The sequence below is a fragment of the Protopterus annectens genome, chromosome 9.part0, assembly GCF_019279795.1.
Source record: "Protopterus annectens isolate FY-2018-M chromosome 9.part0, PAN1.0, whole genome shotgun sequence".
Taxonomy (NCBI): Eukaryota; Metazoa; Chordata; order Ceratodontiformes; family Protopteridae; genus Protopterus; species Protopterus annectens.
Window position 1 is genome coordinate 326,860,484 of NC_056743.1, and position 20,040 is coordinate 326,880,523.

At 39.0% G+C, this 20,040-nt stretch overlaps 1 protein-coding gene across 1 annotated transcript in view; it reads right to left on the reverse strand.

The window, feature by feature from the left end:
* The window catches only part of CAMKK1 (calcium/calmodulin dependent protein kinase kinase 1), a 1,557,316-nt gene that overhangs the window by 387,055 nt on the left and 1,150,221 nt on the right, over positions 1-20,040 (reverse strand). The window contains exon 8 of the mRNA XM_044082102.1: positions 11,429-11,465. Coding sequence (XP_043938037.1) covers positions 11,429-11,465 — 37 coding nt within the window. The remainder of the gene's footprint in view (positions 1-11,428; positions 11,466-20,040) is intronic.

Below are 20,040 nucleotides of genomic sequence, written 5' to 3' on the forward strand. Positions count from 1 at the left end.
TTACACCATGTCACTGGAGGTAAGACTCTCACATACAGACAAAAAAATGCAAACCGATTGTCAGCAACACACACAACACTCACTGCACTTACAAAGGATCAGACACATAGACCCACTTATGTGAAGGTGCTCACATGTAAGTTACCCAAATTTCAAAGGCCTCTCAGATGTGGTCCTCAGAAACTCTGCATGCACACAAATGAGGCACCTCCCACAGCAATACATAAAACCCCATTTCATTGTGCCTCAACAAAGAAGCCTGTAAGGAGCAACACCACACAACCCAATATTTTGGTCATAGCAGACTCCATTGTGAAATGCTGATGTCCCTCTCACTACGTTGGATAAGCAGAGGGTTACAGTTAGTTACCTGTCAGGGGGCAGGATTCACCAGATCATGCATGCATGTCCATGTGGGCAAAAATGAGAATCAAAAAATGGTAGAAAAAATATATACCACACCCTAACGTCTTCAATGAATACGTGATAATGCCTGTTCTAACTAACAACTTAAAACATCACAACTCTAATGCTCTCTTCTTTAGAATAGGAAGTATAGAAATGTTCTCAATTAAACCTGGGGGTTGGACAGCATTTAATCGTCCTTGCCATTGGAATTCTTTTATTTCTAGCAAGAGTTCCCACCATCCCCCTCTAGTGTCAAAAGATAAATACCCTCCACCATTCCTGTACCAGTTATCACCAAAGAACAGACTGCCAATGTGATCTCTAAAGTTAAAAACATGGCTTTGATGGGTCCCGACAATATCCCAGGATGCCTCTTAAATAGCTTGAAACAGGACCTATCAGGCCTACTAGGATCTACAGTTGACCTCAGTCTCCAGACTGGCTTTGTCCCTGTGGAGTGGAGGACAACAACATTCATCCCTCTACATCAACAGACCCAGGAAAATACAGACCCATCAATTCGACTAGTCTTATATGCAAGGCCATGGAAAGAATAATTATGGACCTGATAAATAATGACATAGAAAACCTCCAAACACTGGACCCAACCCAGTTCAGCTTTATAATGAACAGGCCATACGTGCTGAATATAGTGGACTTCTTTGAGAAAGTCACTAGGGCCATGGATGAGGGTAAAACAGTACATATTGCCTGCCTTGACCTGACTAAGGCATTTGACGCAATTTCCCATTCAAGTATTATAGATAAACTCAGAACTGGGCATAAATCCCTGTGGTCACCAGATGGATAGCCAGATGGCTCACAGACAGGACACATGTTAGAGTGGGTGAATCCAGATCCAGCAAGAGGACAGTTACTAGTGGTATGCCACAGGGCTGAGTGCTGAGACCTCTCCTGTTTGGAATATACTTCTCAGAAGTCAAGGCCACTGTTGAAGGCCTTTGGCTGACTTAGTTTGCTGATGGCTGCATGTTGGGGCAATCACTGAATCCCCCAACAATGTAGATATTCTTCGGAAGGGTCTGACTCAGACAAATGACTGATGCCAAAGGCATGGTCTAAAACTAAATTCAAAAAACGCATAATCATACCCTCTGTGAAATCAAATACCCCTGCAAATTACAACATTAATAGCATACTCCTAAGCGTGGACTCAGAGGTGAGTGATCTATGTACACAGATAGCTAGCCTGATCATTGACCATCATGTGTCCACAATGGTGTGGAAGTCCTTCTATGTGGCACAGCTTATAAGTAAAGATGTGGGGGTTTATATTAGAACATCGAATTTTTAAAACGTCAAATGTTCTAATATCGACCCCTATTCAGCAAACGCTGACAACATCGAACATGCAGAACAGTGAATTTTTTTCCAAGGGAAAAAATTTGCTGTTCAGACACACATACACACAACACAAACACACCAAACAAACAGCAATCAACACACATACACCTAAAATCCTACATCTAACCTTACATTAAACTGTACACACACCACTAGCTATCCACTTACCTTAACCCAAACCCTAACCCTAAGGTCCATCACTATCACACACTCACCTCACCTGCCCCCTAATCCTAACTCAGCTACCCCGCCCTAACCCTCACAATCGCACACTTACCTGATCCCGACCCGTAACTTTCCACCACAGTGCTGAACATAGCGAAGCCACAGGAACGGCCAACCAAATTCCTTCCTTCCTTAGGAAGAAATTTGGTGTTCCTCAGCTTCGCTATTTTCAGCGTTCACTGAATAGGGGACGATATTAGAATATTCGAAGTTGTGAAACTTCAATGTTCTAATATAGACCCAGGATGTGGCATCCAGACTCAAGCAAGTTGTAGTCCCACTGTACTTGGCTCTCATCAGACCAATAATCGAGTATAATGCACCTTTTGGCATGTACTTGACAAGGCTCTTGCAACAGCTGGAGCAGTCTCAGAGGTTCCTTACAAAAAATACAAGGTGTAAACAATATGTCAAATGCAGAGAGATTAAAAGCCCCATCCTTTTACTCTATCTCCTACTGACTGTTAAGGGGTGATGTATGCCTAACCTATGAGGCACTCACAAATCCAGTCCTGATGGAACTGTTACACATTTGCACGGCAAACTGCATGAGGATCACCCACTGTACGGATGTAAACCTGGTCTGTGTCCCAAACAAAACATGCTGGAGAGACAAATATGTGTCACAGAGATTACAACATCTCTGGAAAAGGTTTTCTATTCACTTAAACAGAGTCCTTCTATGATCCTATTCAAACACAGTTTGGATCAATGGATGGAGAATCAGAGATTCACCCCTGGGCTGGTCCCTGTGTCCCTTATGGACAGGAACAATCTGTATAATACTCAAAGGCATAGGCGCAAACCTAAGCCATCCTGTAGCCCTTAGGGATTGAAAACCGGGTAACATTCAGGTAATAATGGCTAGGTTTGTAAGGGCTGTTAACCTAGTAATCAACTATGAAACTATGGACTTCATAATTGGAAATGGTTTCAAAAAGGGGAGATGAAAAAAGTGTATGGGGAATGTGCTTCATACAATTTTTTTTAAAAATGTGTGATGAACAAATGTATGTATTAGAGAATGTGCATCATGAATGATGTTTTTAGGCACTGGCTACAACCATGTTTTGAGATGTTAGAAAATCTGCATGAAAACTAGGTGACAAAGCAGACATAATAACGTGGAGTCCACAACAGCTAGATGTACACAGGTAAGAATGGTTGAACTCCATGTGATTTAATGAAGCCAAATGTAAACGGAAAAGAAAAAAAGGAAGGACATGCAGGCATTACTTTTACTGATGAATTAAATAACTGAAAGTATTAGTTAAAGAAAAACGTGACGTTAGGCTGGTTGCTTGCAATCTAACAATTGCTTATTATATTTTAAGGGATAAGCTACTGTCATATGTATATCTTACTAAGTTATGCTTTCAGAAAAATAACAGTAACATTGTGCAATGCATTAATGGCTGGTTAGCTAAACTAGACTGGGTAACGGTAAAGGAAAGGGATGACTTGCAAATCTGGTCAGGTAGTTAGTGCTTCATTAAATAGAGTAGGTGGTCTCATTACAGCATGGAAGTAGGGAGTAGGGAAAGAAATTCCGATTGTAGTATATGCAGCTTATTCAGACAGTCTCATACTTAATGTCAAACATAAATACGTGCCCGAGTTATACCATGAAAAATTTGTGGAAGATTTTGGTTTACTTACGTATTATAAATATACAAGAACAACTGTAGAAAGAGAACAACAAGGGAGCTTTATTTTACTGAAAAAGAAATGAATATTTTAGATACTACATGTGATAGCAAATTTGTCTGGAAGAAATCTGATGAAGTTTGTATTTATGCAGACGAAAGCGCTCATGTCTACTTTTTGTATTACCTATTAAAGGACTTGATTTCTCAGCAGGTGAACCTTGTGTTTTAGTTCAGTATTTTCAGTTTTGTGAAATTTGTCTGGAAGAACAGAAAGCTATTTCAAAAAAAGTAAACGGGATTGCTCACTGGTGCAAAGCATTTTCTATCTGGTATTACACCTCAGAGCACTTGAATATATCTCTTTCATGTCCAGTAAATGTTTATCCTGTTCCTGAAGCGTTAAGAAATCCTGCCTATGCTTTTTGTATAGTAAAGAGGTCCAGAATGAACCCTATATGCAGGGGAATTTAATACAGAGAAGAATTTAATAGGCTAACTATTATTAATCTATCAGTTCATCGTTTTCCTTATTTTTACATTATAAGTTGGCTACTAGAGGAAATAAAGTATAATCTTGGTTAAGGGTTTTATTATTTAAATAAAGAGATTTATTTGGAAGGTTTTTTTTTAAATAAAGTTAGGGATAGTGATAAAGAAACTACTGTAAATGTAATTTTTAAAGAAAAGGAAGTAGTGGAAAGTGACAGCTGGCAGCTTACATCTGAGGAGACATATATGGTACAATAGTATTATGAAGAATGTCTGCTATAGTCCAGGATGGGAAGCTTTGCAACTAAATAAAACAAAGGCTTGGAGCAGGAGTCTGATGGTTAACAGAGCTTCAAACATTTGTAGTTTTGTGTGGAGGCTGCTAGATACAAGATTGTCAGTAAAAGCCGAAAATGAGTTATTAGCAGAAAGAGTAAAGAAAATGTACAGCTGCAGACCATGACATAAAGGAAGCCAGTGAGCACATTTTCTTAGCTTCTAAGAAATCAAAAGGATTACAGGAAAATCAGTTTGGGGTTTTGCAAATTCCTGATATAGAGAATATTTGCTATTGCTATAAGTGGAATAGTATATACATGGATGATAAATAACTGGATGATAAAGTTTTGGATGATGTTTTGATGAATTTATGAAAGTTATAAATACAGGGGTTATCTTTAATTTTGAAAGAGATATATTTGTATGTGATTTTTACTTGAAAATAATAATGCTGCATTCTTATTTATTATTGTAAAGTGTGTAACTATTATACTTTTAATCAAATAAGGAACCCCTAATCTTTGTGATAGGTATAGTGGGATCTTTATATCCAGCTGTGCTACCCCAATTTGGACATATGGGCCTTCAATTTAATGTCTGCACTAAAAGACAGATGGCAACTTAGGAGTCTAGCACTGCCCTTAATCTTAAGATTTACTACAGTGTCAGCATTGTAATATGACGCCAAGCTCCTTGTGTGGGAATACAGTCTACATACTACACATCAAAAGCTAGTATACAGGCATCAGAAGCAATAGTGCCACCTAGTGGACTAATAAGCCATTAACACATCGATTTTTACCTATGATACAACTGCCCCCCATTAATATTCAAAAACGTGCATGCTGATTGGTCAGCGTGCACGTTGTAAATCAGAGTTATAGTAATGGTCGCCCGGACTTTTTCCATTACTATAACTCTTTTTTCACACTGTTTCGCTATGTTAAATGAGTTTAACATAGCAGGACAGCTTTAAAAAAAGCAACGGAGATTCTCCGTTGCTTTTTTTAAAGCTGTCTCGCTATGTTAAACTCCTTTAACATAGTGAGACAGTTTGTAAAAAGCAACGGAGATCTTATTTAAGAAAAGGAATTATTTTTTTTCTTAAATAATGTCATTCTATAATAGCAATAACCCACTTCTGGGTGTGGGTAATGCTGGATTTACCCACGGTTGGCTTTGTTTGGCCACTCGGGCTTCCCCCAAGTGACCAAACCACGCCAACCATGGGTAAATCCAGCATTACCCACTCCCAGGCATGGGTTATTGCTATAGTAGTCAACTTTGAGGCCCCACAATCAGTAAACCAGTAGAAAACATCAGATTCACTATTTTTGTTTCACTGCTCAGTGTTTCATGTATCTCCTTTTGGCAGCTTTAACTATTCCTCTACTGGAGGTTTTGAGACAAAACTATTGGCTATGTTCAAGGAAGAAAGGTAAAGTTAACCTCCAAGGTTGGAGCATTTTTCCCTGGGATTAAAAGAAAGGGCTAAAAATTAGCTTTATCCTATTCAGGTCTGTATCTGAGCCAGAGCTTAATCCAACATTCATTAAACATAAGGCAGCAATCTATTCATATGACTAAACTTAACCCATATGGCCAACAGGAGTACCAGCAGCACCCCTCCCCCCCATGAGCATGCCAGCATTGGGTCCCATTCTCAGTCGCTCTAGCCTCACCAGGATTTCAATTACTAACCGATCCCATGTCAAAGCATTTATAGTCATAACTTTATCCCTTTGAACTACAGTGTATGAACTTTAACACTTAGAGTATTAGGTTCCATACATTAGTGCATATTTTGTTAATTTTAATTATGATTAAGATTTCCAATTTTCAGTTAGATATATGTTACAGTTAAAAGTATGTAACTTTAAGACATCTAGTAATTTGCAGATATTTTAAATTAAATATATTGCTGAGATTGTGTAATGAGTTTCAGCTTGCCTAGCTTAATGTTAAGATGTTATAGCTAACATTACACATGTTCAATGTGTAATTTAATATTTAAATTAAGTGCAATGGTTAGAACTGTCATTTCACAGCACTTAGCTTACTGGTTTAGTTCCTGGATAGGGTAGCTTCAGTGCTGGGTGCTCTGGTTTTCTCCTATATTCTAAAGATATACTAGGTGTTAGCTGGTACATGTAGTATTTGAGTACACGCTTGCATGCGTGTGTGTGTGTGTGTGTGTGTGTGTGTGTGTGTGTGTGTGTGTGTGTGTGTGTGTGTGTGTGTGTGTGTGTGTGTCTGTGTGTATGCGTGTGCATGTATACATGCACGTGTATCTTGTGATGGAACGGGGCATACCTCTCAAGTGTTCTTCATAACGAGAAACAGTCTTCATTTTGAGTCTTAAAAATTCCATGTTCCTCATTGTTCCAAACTGAAAGGTTCTCTCACACATTCAATGTTAAGAATTGTTTTAAATGGTATTCATAGTAAATACTGAACCATATTAATTCATTAAAATAACATTTTAGAAGTATATAGTAAAAATGTTTAACCATTCTGTGAGCTTCCCAGTTGAGGTTGTTAGCAAGTGTTCCACATTTTGCCCATTTGTTCCACACGATAAGAGGCACTGTTCTACATTCCGGAGATAAAAGGTTGAGAGCTACGTATGGAACAGGGTCTCATCTAGGATTAGTTCTCTGCCTTATGTACAGATGTCCAATGAGGGAATATCTTGTAACAGAATGAGTCTCATCTAGAACTAGTTCTCTGCCATATGTACAATGAATGGTGGGATATGTTCCACCCCCCCCCCCCCCCACCATTGTTGTGACCAGGATAAATTTGACAAGGGAAAATGAATGAATGAATTAGGTACAGCATTATTAATTTACATTTGAATTTCATAGCCACTCCAAGGCCATTTAGTTTTAAGACCATTTATGTCGTGTCAGTACCTGCAGCTCCTTTCTCCATGAGAGCCATACCAGTAAATACTGGAGTAAATTCACAGACACCCATTTAATAATCTAGATTATGTTTAAAGTAAGATAGTAAGTCACACCATGTAATATAGGTCTGTAATTTCCTGGGTGGGTTGTTAAGGCCACTCTTCTGCAGGGACATTAAGACTGCAGTGCACTATTCATCACCAATGAAAACAGTAGCTAAACTTCAGAAAAGCAGTAAAAGATGAGGGTTTGCAACATGATTAATTAAGCAATTTATATATCACCCAGTCCATGGGGGTAAGTAATTTTGGTCTTGGTTAGCACTTTCAGTAAACGATTAAATGATCTTCGGTGATAACTGGGGGAGTAAGAGATTTGGGTATTTCAGGACTTTGGGAAGAAGTCTTAGGGGTGAAGTTGGCACTCAATTTATTTGCAAGGATGTTAGCAATGTCTGTTAGGTCAGAGCAGGCAGTGTCATTTTCAAGAAATGCATAGCAGTGTAGAGTATTGTTTTTTAGCTTTCTAACAAAGCTAAAGAAGGATTTATAATTGCCTTTGGCTTTAGAGACCATATTAAACTCATGGGATCCTTTAGTGGACCTGACGGTGGTATTTAGTTTCTTTGTCATACTTTTAATATTTTCCTTGATTGGAGGAGTTTTGAACCTGCTATGTAACTTAAGGAGTTTCTTTCTTTTGTTGTAGAGTTTATTTATGCACTGAACCTCCACAGTGATTTATTTTTGAATTTCGTATGATTCTTGGTTCTGGTAGGGACCGCTAGCTCTATGGATTTTAATAAAAGCGAGTAGCATTCCTTACAGAAGTATGCTGCTGTACCATGGTCAGAAATGGTACAGACAAAAGTGAACTGTGATATTTCATTACAGAGTAAATTGAGTTTGGCACATTTATAGTCTTTAAATTCAGTGAGGTTTGCTGTAGGAGTAGATCACAATTTTGTGGTTAGACTTTTCTGGGGAAGGAGACACTGGGGAATAGTACAAGATGTAACTATACTTATAAGAATCAGGTTATGAATTCTGTGTCCTGTAGTAGGTTTGCTTCCCAACTGCTCATGGGAGTTTTTTGTTGATTAAGTCTATTAAATTTTGGGCATAGGTGAAGTGTTCTAGTTTACTGCATGGTAGTTAAAGTCACACAAAATAATGGAGTCTCTTCTAATTAGCTTACTTAAGTTAGGATTAGTTTATAAATTATAGCTGAAGCCAGGACTGACCTTACCCATAGGCCAACAAGACAGTTGCTTAGGGCACCATGCTTTTAAGGGTAGTCTTTTCATATTTATTTATTTATTATTGCAATGAAATACAATGTTCCTTTGGTAAAAAAAAAAATGAATAAGATCCCTTGTTAAAACAAAACATGCCTGCAGCATAATAGGTACCTTGGGGAAAAGGTGCTGCAGTGCTCCATTTAACTTGACCATTCAAGTTGCATGACACTAGACTTAAAATTTGCAAGGTCACAGAGCAGAGACCTCACAATATTCAAATGTAGGCATAAATCCACACAAAGGTTTTCACATCATATAATAAGAAGTATGAATCGCTAAGCCTGTCTTTACTGACTGTAATGTTGAGCTATTTACCAAAAGAAAAAAAAAAGTTACAAGGGATGGAAGCCAAAAATATGAGACAAAATCAGAGATATTTTGCAGAATTTTCCTGGAGAGTTGAGAGGAATGATGCAATGTTATTAAAGATAGAAGCACTGAAGTTAGCATTATTATTATTATTTTTACTATGATGCTGGCAGTGATCAACCAGATACATTTGGCAATATTTCTGGCTTTGTGATTCAAATGGAGCAATATGGAATACTTTAATGTGTGTGCAACATGGAATACTTTAATGTGTGTGCAACATGGAATGCTTTAATGTGTGGCAACTTGTTTGCATGGAGGTGGAAAAATGTTAAACAGCCATCAGGCATTGTTGCTATAACTGCTGGGTGGGGCTGGCTGGATGAAAGTCACTGACCCTCTTGTCACTTGTTCAGTTTAACAGTCATAACAATAAAGGATAAAATGCATCAGAGAATATAGAGACCATCAGAGTTTCTGGGAGTTATTGGCCATCACACACCAAGGCTGTATAAGTGGATTTTGACATGGGCTTAGTAGTCACCTCTGTCCTGAACCCCATCAAGTCTGCAATCCAGTCCTGCTCATAGCCATACACAGAAAGTCACTGTACTTGTGTCGGGATCCAGGGATGATGTCATTATTTCTTTAACATTCCTCCCAAATCTCAAAGGAGGCAATATCTTGTGTTGGGCTGGGGACAGTGCTGTATCATTTCTACAACTTTCCTTGCAAACGTTAGAGGGTTGCGCAGAGAGTCACTATAGCTTGCATATGAGTATTGTACTGTCTAGAAGTAACAAGTTGTAAACATTACTGTAATCATTATTTATTTGTTTTTCATTTTCCTCACAATCAAACATCTGGTGTATAAACACGTGGCTCTCTTTTAGGTGAGAGTAAACAAGCACACTGTTTATACATGTCTGATAGCAAATATGTTCTCTTTAATTCTTTTTTTTTTTAGATTCATAGATTCATAGATTAGTACTAGGCTAATTGCCTTGTGAGCCATTTTAAGCCTAGCCAATTATCCCCTGTGAGATTCAAACCCTGTACCTTGTGTTTGTAAGGCAAACACCTTAACCATTAGGCCATCCTCCCACCCCTTATATGGTTTTGTCCCAGTCTGACATCAGAAGGGTACACAGGAAGTGGCTGTCATTTGGGGGTGGGGTGAGGAGGCATACTGCATATACATATGACAACATCAGCTTGAAATATGTGACTGTGGACATTTGTGCCCTAATTTTTATCCAAATTTAACACCAGCAGGGGATACACAGAATGTGAGAGGGTATACAGTTATTATTACCAGATATGATTTATAAATCCTCACAAGCATTTGTCTTCTGGCCATTAAGCCTTGGATACAACTTACTTCTTCTTTGAAATAAAGAAAAATAAGATTTATTTTCCTTGCTATAGTTACTAACAAAATAAGTTACTAAATACATTAATTTAAGGTGTCATGATATAATACACAACTTTTTAAATTAATCCCGGCATAGCACACTCACATGATTATTACAGCTGATCACACCCTTAACAACCTGCACCCAAGACAACATTCTTCTTTGGCTCATCCTAGTTGCAGGTTTTTTAAATTAATATCAAAACATGATTGTAATATTATTCTGTTTTATTTTCAAACACTCACACTAACTGCAAATACCTTGTACAGATTGTGATGCTGCAAATGTGAAAACTGAGCAATCTTCAAACAGTCATTTGGTCTGAACCGTTGTACTTTCACAAGTTAGTCACCCCACAACCTTGTTTCTTTATTTAGAATCAAGGCCACATTGTAACAAATATGTCCAAATTTAAAACTACCCTCTCATGGTAGTACAGTTGCCTTAATAAGCAGTACTCTTTTCGTTTCATTCAAAAGGATCTGGCCAGTTTAAGTCCCCCTGTTCAGAGAGGCAATCGTCTGAGCTGACTTCCCTATGAACAGCAACATTTGACTGCCATATTTTTAATCTGATCTGTTACATCTCTGCTGTGTGTTTGTAAATGGTCTCTCAAAGACATTTTTCTAGCTTGCTACTAACAAGCTAAGGTATTCCCTCTTCTTTCATAACTTATTTCTTGCACTGCTACTGAGTATATAGACAACCTTAGGATAAACTCACTCCAGTGTCACAGAATTTTTATAAAAGAACCTCAAACTGATTGCTATACTGCAAGTGTGGTCTGGCCAATGGCAGTTAAATTGCACAGATCTCACTTTACTCACTGTGTAAAACTGGATATTATAAATAATTCCACAATTCCTTAACCGTTTTTTATAAATCTGCTTTGACAGAAAGTGTGGTGCTTCTTGTGACCAAGTCACCAAGAGCTAATTCACCTCACAATAACATGGTAGCATTAGTGTTACATTTCCTCTATGTGTCCTTTTTCAGTGTAGCAAAAGAAATGTCATGTAGAACAGAGGTTACATAACACATAATGATAACATAAGAGTATCTTGCAAGTAGTTGACATACCCATGTATAAGTTGTCTTCTGAGGGGTCATCCAGCACCTAAAAACATATGAAAAAAAATCAGATAAAGTAATAAATACAAGTAGTAGCAAACACTTCACAAAGCAGATTACATTTACATTAAAAATCTACAAAACAAAAACTGCACTGCAATAATGACCTACAGACTGCAGAGAAACTGCTCCAACACAATATCTGAAAAACTTGAGTCTGGTAACATTCCCTAATTAGCAATGTCCTGTATGCACCTGCTATTAAAATGCAGTCAATAACTGGAAGAAACAGAACATACCACAATTATGGCACTTGAGGAATTTATTAGTTACCCTTATATCACATCAAAAACAAGTTAGCAAAATGCGCTATACAGCTTATATGCAGACAAGGTTATCCTTTTCTTTAGAATGCTTCCTGCTCATTTGAAATATGCTGTCTGTACCTAAAACAGAGAAGTATAAAGGAGAGATGTTTAGTAACTCGCCATGACAGTAGATGTGAATCTCCTTCCTTCCTTCAGGATTTATACATATGGAAAAGTCTGACAAAGGTGGATGTCAGTCCTTAGACAGTTTTTGGACAGCAGTTATATGCCTATTAGTATGAGAGATTGCAGTTTCAAGTTGTAGCCATGACAGGCTAGCTTGGCTTTAAAAAATCAAACCTCACTTTACCACTGTTCTTTTTGGTACCTTGGAAAAGGCAGGCAGGGAAGCTATGCCAATAGATTATCTAATGAGAGGCTCTAGCAGGCAGAGACATAGAAATCTAATGAAGAGAAGAGAGCACATAAAGCTCTGCAAACATTTCAGACAAAAAAGCCATAAAACACATTATCTTAAGTTTTAATATGCACTGACCCTGTACATCTATATTGAAGTTAACTATATACATATGATAGTATATATGTTTAGATGCAGATGTAACACAGTGAACTTAAAAATCTATAATGAACTTTACTAACTATAAACATAGGGGAATCTCTACTTTTGGATGCAGAAATAAGTAGGTACAGTAATGAAAACATTTAAGTTCTGATACAATAGCAACTGTCTCTCCTCAGGCAAATAGGCCAGAAAGATCAACGGCCAGACCATTAGTATATTCAGTTAACTTCACAGTTCTGATTGTCTTACTTTATATTCATCCACTGACCTTATATACCTCTCCTTATGTTTATATTTTCCTACAAATTCAGAGACAATACTAGACAGAGAGGTAAATGAAGGAGTGAAGCAAATATCTTGTAATTTCTTATTTGAGTAAATACTACATGATTCTATGTTTTATTATTGAATGCAGGACAGTGAACACAACATTTAATGCTGTGTTCTTCAAAAAACAAAAATGGCGCTGGAGATGAATGTCTTTCGGGGGGGGATCCATCCACCATGAAGACATTTGATAGACTTTCTCAAGCCACATCAATTATCCACAACAAATCAGACAAAAATATGCTTGCAGTTTACAGGACGAATACTGCCACACATTTTTTTTTCCTTTTTTCAACAGGACTGCTGAAAAGAATGAGGTCTATGCAAAATGACAACACAGTAATGACAGCACAGTGACCTTTTAGCAGTAAAACGAGAACTGAACCAGTGTATGACATGCTCGTTTTCATGGCTGGGCTGCCTCCAATACCCATGGTTAAAGGCTGCAATCACCAACTTGGAAAAATCTGACTGCTGACTGACCATTCAAATACAGATTGATGAATCTTGGTCCTTGTGACATATTTCAACATGTTTAATTATAATCTAAAGCAGAAAGAAAGTTTTAAATTAAAACATCAAAGCTGAACAGCCATGCCATTCTTGTAACATCTTACAGTCATATAATTCTGTAAATGGTGAATTCCTCAAACATTCACCAGTAACTTGTTTCAGTCAAATGACATTTACTGACAATTTCATTAAATTCCTCAAACATTCACCAGTAACTTGTTTCGATGAAATGACATTTACTGGCAATTTCATTAGGGCAACTGAGTGAAAAAAGCTGAAGTCAACAAACTCCTTTTACGGTTTGCTTGGATACTTTATACATTTTTTTAAAGTTACTTGCATTATGTACATTGTTGTAGATGTTTATTTGTAATTCTGCATGTTTTGTTTTTTCATTGTCAAGGTATATAAAATAATTTTTTGGAGCTTTTCTCCCCGGGTGTCTGCTCAAATGGATTAATCTCCCCAGTCAAACTTTCCCAGTAAAGAAATTCAAGTAAATTCAAATAAATAATAAATACAGAGAACATATTCAACATCTTTTATAGAGATGATGTCATAACTAACCCCTTCAGCACAAAAGCAATGGCTTCTAGACTCATAAATGGGCTTTACAATCCAGATAACCCATTGTCACTGCTATTATCAAAACTGGGTCTATGCATGGCCATATACTGGTAAGTCTGTCAGTAGTTTCCTGCTGTTTTCTAATCCATTGTAATGAGACCCATCACTAGATTAAACTGCATGCCTAAATGGCAGTGCTCTAGAGAAGTTCCGTGTTACAGCTAAGCATTCCATTTCTATGGCCAAGTAATTTTTTCAGCATTCATAGGTTCATAGGTAGGTACTAGGCTATTGGGCCTAGGGCCTATATAAGCCTAGCCAAAAAGATACTCTGGCTTTCGCCACCCAAGAAAATTATTTTCCTGTGCCCCTGTCGAGCAGAGCCACAGAGGTGATCCCAGGGGTGAATTTCCTATTTCCCATGCAATCATCAAGATTTTTCTTCAAGAGTGCTAATGAGGAGCTCTGTTTGATATAGATAGGTAGTTTGTTTCAGGGTATGGGAAGTCTCTGGGACAGGAATCTATCCATCCAGCATGTTCTGTTTATTGTGGTGACAAAGTTTAGGTCCCTAGAGCGTGTAGCTCGGAGGGATTGGGATTTATTTAAGTGGAGCATGTCCAACAGATCTGGATTTGACATAGCTTGGTATATTAGGCAGAGATCGCCTCTGAGTAGGCGATATGCAACAGAGTAAAGCTGGAGTTTCTTGAGAAGGTCTGCATAGGGCATCTGTTTGAGGCTGATAATCCTCTTTGTGAGTTATTTCTGCGGCCTTTCCAGTTATTGTAGATCTCTTGTGAGTTACATACCAAAAGGGGCATTGTACTCTATAATGGGTCTAATGAGTGACGAGTAGAGGGGAACAATGACCTCTTTTTTCCTGGATGAGAAATCTTTTGTGATGAGGTGTGCCACATAGAAGGATTTTCTGACTACTGTGGTGATGCGATTATCAAAGGAGAGACTACTGACCACCTGTGTCCCAAGGTCTCATCACACTTTTGGTGTTAAGTAGACTACCAGCTATGTGGTAGCTCATGGGTACAGAGTTTTTACCAAAGGGGATGACAATGCACTTTTTGGCATTGACCTTGAGGCCATGGCTTTGACACCAGGCATCTGTCTCAGTGAGGCCTTTTTGTAGGATGTCCAAATTGTTAGGAGTTTTGATTATGGCTCCTAGTTTGCAGTAATCTGCGAACTTCATTAGCCAAAGACCTTCTGTGTTAGCCTGTACTTCAGAAAAGTAGATACCAAACAGGAGAGGACTCAGGACTGAATCCTGTAGTACTCCACTTGTCACTGGTCTGAAGTCGGATTTGGAGTCTGCTACTTTCACAGTGTGGGTTCTGTCAGTGAGCCAGTTGGCAACCCATCTTGTGACATAGGGATTTATACCTAGTTTATTGAGTTTATCTATAATTCCAGAGTGGGGGATAGTGTCAAAAGCCTTGGCAAGATCTAGATAGGCTGTGTGAACCACCTTACCCTCGTCTATGGCTTTGATGACTTCTTCAAAGAAGTCTATCAGGTTTAAGAGACATTATCTGCCTTTTACAAACCTGAACTGGGTGGGGTCCAGAGTTTGGAGATTACCATTGTCTTTGTTTATAAGTTCCATGATGATACAGTCCATGGCCCTGCAGACCAGGCTCGTTAGGCTAATGGGGTGGTAGTTCCTGGGGTCTGTAGTGGCTCCCCCTTTGTGGAGTGGGATAACCATCGCTGTGCACCATTCAGTGGGCACAAAGCCTAAGGTGAGGCTATGATTGAACATGGTACTTAGGTGGGGTGCCAGTTCATTCTGTAGTTCGTGTAAAATGCAGCCTGGGATGTTGTCAGGTCCCATGGATGCTGTGTTCTTGGCTTTGGAGAGTGTAGTTTTTACCTGTGCAACCGTGATTACAGGAACTTTGCATTCTTCCGGTACAGAGATGGGCCCTTTAGGGGGTGAGAGGGGGTAGAGTTAGCACTGAACCTATCTGCCAGGATGTTGGCAATATCAGTTGGTTCTGTATATTTAGTGTCATTGTGCTGTAACTCAGAGCAGATCTGAGTGTTTCCACTGAGATTTTTGACATAGCTATAGAATGCTTTGTGGTTGTCTTTAGAATCAGTGGCAATTTTGTTTTCATAACTAGCTTTGGAGGATTTTATGAGGGATCTCAGCTTCTTACTGAGGCTGACTAGAGAGTTCCTCCAATCATGGGATTTTACTCTTTTTTTGCAACAGTTTCTTTCTTCTGTTGTAGAGTTTGTTTATGGCAGGGGATCACCAGATTGGCTTCCTTTTTTTGGAGGATAGCATCTTGGTTCTGTTAGGGATAGCATGATCCATGCACTCGTGTAAGTGCTTATTAAGTGCATTTGTGTAGGATTCAGCAGTCGTACCTTTATAGTCCATCTGCATGGGTATCGTGAAGTTTGCCACTTCTATCTTAAGAAGTGTGAAGTTGGCTTTGGAGAAATTTTTTACAGAGACTTCCCTAATGGGGGAGTGGGGGCAGGATGTTGATGTCTAGAGTGATTAGCTTGTGGTCGGATCTGACCAATGAGAAATTGACCTCTGGTGTGGAACACTGGTCATCCATGTTGGTAAAGACCAGGTCTAGGATATTGCTGCCCCTGGTGGGGGTGTGGATAAGTTGATCCAAGGCATTGGAATTTATGAATTTCAGAAACTGTTGAGCAAAAAAGTTGGTATACGAGTAGTTTTCCCAGTTAATGGTAGGGTAGTTGAAATCGCCCATTATTAGGGTGTTGGGTTGTACCTTAATACTTTCTAGTGTATCAAGAAATGAGGAGTGGTAATCCTGGGACATGGTGGGGGATCTGTAGCAAGTTACAATTTGGATTGCGATCTTGCCCAGAGTTAGTTGCACTTGGATAATCTCAGATGCATTATGATGAGCAACTAGCCTGGAGGTGTGGATATCCTTAATGAATATGGACACACCTCCGCCTTTAGTATTTCGGTCCAGGTTAGGTGGCCGAAAGGTGTGGTATGAATTATAGCCTGGTAATGCAGGGGTGCTCTCTGCAGCCTTGAACCAGGTCTCTGTCACTGCAAAGATGTCAATGTTCTCCATTTTAAGGAGTGCCTCGAGTGAATGCATTTTGAGGTTTAGACTTCTAGCATTGAGTAGCATTACCCTCGGATTTTGCTTGCTTGTACCTGTTACAGTGGTGAATTTATTTGAACCTTGCCTAAAAAAGGCACTATAGGGATGGCAAGAGCCTTAGCCAGTATCCGGAATTGCAAGGGCGACATGTGTAGGCCATCTCTGGCAAAGCATCATGGTCTGTCGATCATGTCATCCCAGGCAGGCAGATACTGGATCCCCTTAGAATGACACCAGAAGCTTAACCAATTGCTGAAGTCAATCAATTTGTCCTTGTACTGTGGGGTATCATTCTGGCTGATGGCAGGATGCTACTCATGGCTAGGATCATACCTGCCTGGGGTACAAAACTGGAGAGCTCTTCCGTGTCTCTTTTCATGTAGTCCAGGGAGGTACATCTCATGTCATTCACAACAACATGGACAATGACAGAGTCATATTTGTACTTGTTGTGGAGTGACCTGAGTGCGTGCATTATGTGGTGACTCCTGGCACCCGACAGGCAGCTGACAGTAACTTTCTCCTTGTTTAGCTTGGTGAGTGGAACATCAGTGTGCCTGACTATAGAGTCACCTATGACTAGAGTGTTGGGTACGTTGTTATGCCTTTTGGGCTGTGGTTGAGTGGCACAATGAGTTTGTGGGCTATGTGTCATTTGGGTTTTGTTGGGGGGGTGGAGGTTGCTTGTGTTTCTGCTTTGGAGGTCTCTGTTGCTTGCTTGATTTTTATTGAAAGCCTCCACGAATGTAGGTGTGTGTTTTGTGTTTCTCTGTGTGTGTTTTGGTGGCATAGGTTTTGAGGGACTATGTGATGAGTGTGGTGTGGTGCAAGTGATTACCTTCTCCTCTTGACTTTCTAGTCCAGACTTGGGTGAAGAGAGCTTTGCTTCCAGTTTGGCTATATAAGTGCATCTTTCACAGGTTGTAGTGTTGGGTGGTAGGAGGAGAGGATTGTCTGTGTACATGAGGCAATTGCTGCATTGCCCCAAGATGCCCAGATTCATCAGGTAGACAGGAGAAAACACCAGGAGCTGACCCTTAGACATGTCTGAATAGGTGCTTATTTATTAAGTACTAAAAACTGTTTTCCTCTAGACAAGTGAGGAAAGTTGAGTGCTGTAGTAATTTGTAGCTTATTTAGTGCTTACAATAAGTTCTGAACAAGTGCTGAGCTCAAAGAAACAGATTTGAGTGCTAAAACTAAAACACTGGCTAGTTCTAAGGGAACATTTGAAGAACAGACTTTATGGCGCTGGGAATAGTTTAACCCTAGCTAAGCGGAGATGCATAAACTGTATTTTTTTAATATAACAGTAGCAAATGAGCAAATTGATTTAAACAAGTTAACCAATTAACCAATAAAAAGCTAAAAACTGAGCCCCATTCCAGCAGTTTTCGATCATACAAGTTCTAACTGCACACTCCTGCCACTAGGGTGCAGGGGAACCTTCTCCAAAAAAGATGGTCTGGATTACTGCTCAAGTTATACAAACAAAGCTAGATTCAGCAGGTCTGAATTTAGTCTATGCTACAGCAATCAAGGCATACCAATTTCAGAAAGAAACAGTTCAAATAAGCAGGCACAATAAGCCTTTAACCAGAAACTCCCAGCTCAAAAGGACAGAACCTACCCTCTCCTCCCAAAAGAGTGCAGACTACACCTTCTTAATGTAAAATAACTTGCCCGAAGCCCAAGTGCTTAAACCATAGCTAATACACTTTTAGAATAACAGACACTAAGCCTTCAATCAGCAACTCCCAACTTAGAAGGTTGTAAGCTACCTGTCCTGCCACAGCAGTGCAGACCACAAACCTTCTTAATGTAAAACAACTGGTCTGAAGCCCAAGTGCTTCAACCAAAGACTTAGAATAACAGTTACAATTTAATCAGGCTAACAAGCAGTAATAAATGCAGCAGAATAAATGCAATTAAGTATTTTAAGAACAAGCAGCAAAAACAAAATAAAGTAATAAAGTAGGGAGAAATACAAATACAATAAAAGCAGATGAATAAAGTGCAATTTTGTTTATATATCAATAGAAAACGAGCAAACTGATTTAAACAAATTACCCAATTAACCAGTAAAAAAGCTCAAAACTGAGCCCTGCTCCAGCAGTCTTCAATCAGACAAATTCTAACTGCACACTCCTGCCACTAGGATGCAGGGGAACCTTCTCCAAAAAAGATGGCCTGGATTAGTGCTCAAGTTATACAAACAAAGTTAGATTCAGAATGTCTGAATCTAGTCTATGCTACACCACACAAGGTGCACCAATTTCAGAAAGAAACAGTTTAAATAAGTAGGCACAATAAGCCTTTAACCAGAAATTCCCAGCTCAGAAGGGCAGAATCTAGCCTCTCCTCTCACAAGAGTGCAGACCACAAACCTTCTTAATGAAACATAACTGTCCTGAAGCCCAAGTGCTTTTACCAGAACTAATACACTTTTAGAACAACAGACACTGAGCCTTCAATCAACAATTCCCAACTTAGAAGGATGTAAGCTACCTGTCCTGCCACAACAGTGCAGACCACAAACCTTAATGTAAAACAACCGGTCTGGAGCCCAAGTGCTTAAACCCAAAGGCTTACAGTAACAGTTACAATTTAATCAGGCTACTACCAAACAGTAATAAATGGAGCAGAATAAATACAATTGAGTACTTTTAAGAAGAGGCAAAAGCAAAATAAAGTACATTTTTTTTTAGTAAAGTGCAAGGAGAGAGGAAGAAGGAGCAGAAGAAAAATTCAAGATTAAGAACCTAAGTGGGTTGGCCTTCCCAAATGTTCTCTCTGTATTAAGTAGAGTGAACACCAGACTGGGAGGGGTGTCCCAGATCCAATTTACAGTAGGGGCGGGCAACTGCAAAGCCACCAACTATAACAAGAGACAGATGAGAAACAGAAAACAATGCCAGAAAATATATAAAATAATTCAGTCAGGCAAAATTAAGACAATGCAGAACTCTGAAAGGTTAAAATGCCAGAAATATACTTATCAATCAGCAATATATTTCCATACTGTTTGAGAATCACACTTCAGCCAGAACACCAGAAGTATCCAACAGTGTATGCCTTTATTTCACTTTTAACAGAAGAAGCAATCAGGGTGTTCCTAAACCTGAATATATTGGCGCATCATTGCTCCCAAACCTATGTCTGATGCATCAATATACAAAGTAAATTCCTTCAGGAGCC